Source organism: Callithrix jacchus, chromosome 15 (genome assembly GCF_049354715.1).
Source record: "Callithrix jacchus isolate 240 chromosome 15, calJac240_pri, whole genome shotgun sequence".
Taxonomy (NCBI): domain Eukaryota; kingdom Metazoa; phylum Chordata; class Mammalia; order Primates; family Cebidae; genus Callithrix; species Callithrix jacchus.
In genome coordinates this window covers 30888333-30892768 of record NC_133516.1, presented here as the reverse complement: position 1 = coordinate 30892768, position 4436 = coordinate 30888333, and the positions used below count along the sequence as shown (strand labels likewise).

At 54.7% G+C, this 4436-nt stretch overlaps 1 protein-coding gene across 1 annotated transcript; it reads right to left on the bottom strand.

The window, feature by feature from the left end:
* Positions 1-368: 368 nt before the first annotated feature.
* Positions 369-2344, bottom strand: CAMP (cathelicidin antimicrobial peptide). The gene is made up of 4 exons (XM_035275359.2): positions 2126-2344; positions 1381-1488; positions 1169-1240; positions 369-561 (listed from the first exon to the last, which is right to left on the bottom strand). The coding sequence occupies exons 1-4, from the start codon at positions 2333-2335 to the stop codon at positions 430-432; spliced, it is 522 nt and encodes a 173-aa protein (XP_035131250.1). The 5' UTR covers positions 2336-2344; the 3' UTR covers positions 369-429.
* Between the last annotated feature and the right edge of the window lie 2092 nt (positions 2345-4436).

The following is a 4436-nucleotide window of genomic DNA, read 5'->3' as shown; positions in this document are numbered from 1 at the left end:
CTCACTCGGCCGGCCACCCGTGGGCCTGGACCGTGCTTCTCTGAGTGTTAACAACATGCTTGGCCCCTCCCTCCAATGTCCTTCTGCATGAGCAGGAACAGCTCCACAGCATCCCCCTCCACCGAACACAGAGTAGAATTAAGGAATTAATCTCCTTAATTCCCTGCTGGGGCTTCCACTGAGAATGGAGATGGCGTCTTGGACCTCTTGGCTCTGTGGCCTCACCCTGCATCCTCCCAGATGGAACACTGCCCTCGCTGCCTCTGTGTCACACTCACAAACACTCACACTCACACGTGGCCTCCCTGAGTTAAGGGCTCAGCTGTGGTGAGAGAGAAGGGGCAAAACAAGTGAGACTGAAGCCTGAGGAAATTGCTCTCACAGTTTATTTCTCAGAGCCCAGAAGCCTGAGCCAGGATAGGGTGCACACTAGGACTCTGTCCTGGGTGCAAACTTCCCAAAAAAATCCTTGATTTTCTGGACAAGTTTTTTAAGTCCTCCTTCAATCTTCTCTCTGGCTTTCTGGAGGATATCGCCCAGCCGGGCAACGTTCCTCTTATCCTGGGGTTGTGTACAGGAAGAAACAGTTTCCTTGTGAGGGCTGTGCCCAGGGTCAATCCAAGACCCCCTCCCCACCTAGATCAACCCCTTCATGCCCCCCCAACCAGCAGGAGGTTTGGGGTCCCAGTTCAACCTCTGGCTGTGACCCTTGAAGCATGTGGTTGAATCCCTTCACCCAGTAGCAAGATGAGAAAACAGTCCCGGAGATGGAGGTCTTTGCAGGGTCGAAAAGCCCAGCCCAGCAACACTGAGATGGGCTGAGAGCTGATCTAAGAAAGCCCTAAGTGGCTCTCAAACTTTACAGGAGCCAGAATCTCCTGGAAAGCTGATCAAAATACGAATTTCTGGGCCCTACCTGAGTCTGTCTGAGTTGGTCTGAGTGGGGCCTGAGAATGTGCATATCTAATGGTCTCCAGGAAGGGCTACACTTGGAGAGCTACTGCTCTAAGGAATTCCAGAGCCGCCCAGAGGCTGAGCTCAGATTGAAGGAAGAGCCCTGGGTAGGTGGGGCTTTCTCTGGCCTGGGTTGGGAGGGTAGGTAATTGACCCATAGAATGGTCCACACTCCATGTGCATCAGCCCCTGCATCCCAGAACAGCCCACTCACCTTATCACAACTGATGTCAAAGGAGTCCTTGGCCTGGTTCAGGGTCACTGTCCCCACACACCACTTCACCAGCTGGAAAGGAGAAGCTCAAGGTCAAACTTGAATCCATTTGCCATAACCTCCCAGCCCATCCCAGTGGGAAATGTTCCCCAGGCACCCCTTGTTCGACTCTTTGGGAGGCACCCACCAACACCCCCAGTCCCCAGCCTCACCCCGTCCTCCTTGAAGTCACACTCCTCCGGTGACCGCTGTATTGTCCTGGGGCACACTGTCTCCTTCACTGTGAAGCTCACAGGCTTCGGGGTGTCTGGATCCCCATCCTAGTCAGAGGAGGAAATGGGGAGGCCCATTCTTGTATTTTCTGATTTGTGTCCCTGACCACCCCCCCACAACCAAGAGAGCAGGCTTTAAACAGCACCTGATGTGCGATGGGCCCTAGGCTTGGGGCTGGGGTACTGAGGGGAGGAGGACTGAGCCATTCCTGCCCTCCTAGCTGGACAGTGAGTAGGAGCAGACCTCAGATGAGCTCTAACAAGGAGCTCCTCCCACTCTGGGGTGGGGGCAAGGGAACTCAGGGGGCTTCCTGGGGGATAAGACATGCCCACTGGAACCTAAAGTCTGGACAGAGTTCCCTGTGTGGGGTAACATGGTACAGAAGGGAATTAAAGCAGAGGAGGTCCCTGCCCAGAGCCAATGACCCCACCCTGGTGCCCAGAGCGCTCAGAAGTCCCTACTCCTGCATGGGGTTGGGGTAAGGGTATCTCTGCCACAGCAGGAATTCTAAGACAGGAAGCTCTCATGCTGGGAGGGAACACAAGCTCTAGACAATTCCCTGGAAAAGATGGGACCACACTTAAAGGGGGAGGTGCCCTCCTGGCAGGAGGTGCAGCAGGAGCAGAAGGAGTGATAGAAGGCTAAGCCCGGCCAGAGCAGGGCAGAACCTCCCCCACAGCTCACCATTGTGGGCCTTGGGTCCAGGTTCAGGAGGCGATAGAGGTTGGCATCCAAGGACCGCTGATTGAGACCATCTACAGCATGAAGCACAGCCTCCTGGTAGCTGAGGATCCGGCCAGTGACAGCCAGAGGCATGGTCAGGCCCAGCAGCAGCAGCACCAGTGACCACCGCCCCAGGGAGGGGCCATCCCTCTGGGTCTTCATGGTCCCCATGTCTGCCTCCCTCCAGTCCACAGGAGCCTCATTTATGCCCAGCCTGAGCCTGATGCAAAGGCCCAACCAGGAGCCTTCCTGATCCTCCCATCCCTGGCTGCCTGCCAGGATGTGGGCTGGGGTTTGCTTCAGCCCCTGGCTCTTGCTTCACTGGCCTTGCTGGGCAGTGAGGAAGATCTGCCTTGTGTGCAGGATGAGGAAGTGGTTTCTCCCTCTCTCTGACGACCTGCCAGGCCCGACAGAAGATTGTCATAGCCAGGGTTGCTCAAGAACGTTAAGTCCTCAGGAGAGGAAGAGAGCCTATTCTACATCCTTCTACTCCTCAGGAGTCAGGGTGATGGATTTAGTTGTTTACTGCTAAATCTCCAGCTCCAGGCACTGCCAGGCACCCAGTAGGCATCAATTAAGAATTGATGAATGAGGCAGGTACAGTGGCTCACACCTATAATCGCAGTACTTTGGAAGGCCAAAGTGGGTGGATCACCAGAGGTCAGGCATTCAAGACAAGCCTGACCAACATGGTGAAACCTCTACTAAAAATACAAAAATTAGCCAGGCATGGTGGCTCACACCTGTAGTCCCAACTACTCGGAAGGCTGATGCAGGAGAATCACTTGAACCCGTTGAACCTGGGAAGCAGAGGTTGCAGTGAGCTGAGATTGCACCACTGCACTCCAGCCTGGGCAACAGAGTGAGACTCAGTCTCAAAAGAAGAAAAAAGAAGGCTGGGTGCGGTGGCTCACGCCTATAATCCCAGCACTTTGGGAGGCCGAGGCGGGTGGATCACAAGGTCAAGAGATCGAGACCATCCTGGTCAACAAGGTGAAACCCCGTTTCTACTAAAAATACAAAAATCAGCTGGGCATGGTGGTGCAAGCCTGTAGTCCAAGCTACTCAGGAGGCTGAGGCAGGAGAATTGCTTGAACCCAGAAGGTGGAGGTTGCGGTGAGCTGAGATCGTGCCATTGCACTCCAGTCTGGGTAACAACAGCGAGACTCCGTCTCAAAAAAAAACAAAAAAACTGATGAATGAAGACAATAAGCACCCCCAACCTGGAGACTCACCCTTGCAAGGGAGAAGTTGCCCTTTCAGTTCAAGGCCATACCGCCTGCTCTCTGGACCCATCCCTCAGCCAGATGGAGGCTCTGCTCCATCTATCCCTTCTGCATCTTTCTTCGCTGTTTTTCTCAGTCTCAAAATGTTCCCAAGCCCCTCCAGACATGGCCTTTCACCCTGGTTTCTCCAAATCTAAGTCTTAGGAAAGTTTGTCTACACTTGTTAACCCCATTTTTTCACTGTTCTTCACACTGAGGGCCACTGCAGGCTGGCCAGCCCACCCTGGGCCCACTGGCCACCCTCAGACTTTGTCTGCACAGGCACTGGTGACCCTTCCTTTCTGCTGCCCCAGTCTGCCCTGATGCCACTTTCCTGCTGTCCCTCCTGCCTCCCTGGTGGCTTCTTCTTGGTCACCCCAAGGGCTGTCTTCTTTTTTATTTTTCTGAGACTGGGTCTCATTGCCCAGGCTGGAGTGCAGTGGCACAATCGCGGCTTACTATAACCTCCACCTCCCGGGTTCAAGCAATTCTCCTGCCTCAGACTCCAGAGTAGCTGGGATAACAGGTGAGCGCCAGCACACCTGGATAATTTTTTGTATTTTTAGTACAGACGGGGTTTCACTGTCTCTTAGCCAGGATGGTCTCGATCTCCTTACTTCATGATCCACCTGCCTTGGCCTCCCAAAGTGCTGGATTACAGGCATGAGCCACCGTGCCCAGCCAGGGCTGTCTTCTTAATATTGAGAGTTTGTGGGGTTGCCTCCTGGGCTGCTTCTCTTCCCTGGCCTCAGGTTTCCCCAGGGACGCCCTCTCCCAGGACACCAGTTATAATGGGCAGACACCACCCGGTCTGTATCTCTGAGTTCAAGACTCCCATGAACATCCAGGTTGTCCCCACTGGGCCCCCTTGTCTGCTTTTCTGCTGAGTGCCTGCTACCTGAGACCTGAAGCACCCCCAGCTCCTTTTTCCGGAAGGGACTCCCCTCTGGCCTCCCCCTCCACCCTGCCTAGCTCCTGCCACCCTCTTCCCTCCCGTGCAGTGCTGC

Bases quoted from the DNA above. Each gene is read 5' to 3' on its own strand.
- CAMP (XM_035275359.2), bottom strand. From the start codon at position 2,335: ATGGGGACCATGAAGACCCAGAGGGATGGCCCCTCCCTGGGGCGGTGG. The intron at 1,489-2,125 runs GTGAGCTGTGGG...TCCTCTGACTAG, and splicing joins TGGACCCAAGGCCCACAATG to GATGGGGATCCAGACACCCC. The intron at 562-1,168 runs GTGAGTGGGCTG...ACACAACCCCAG, and splicing joins TTGACATCAGTTGTGATAAG to GATAAGAGGAACGTTGCCCG.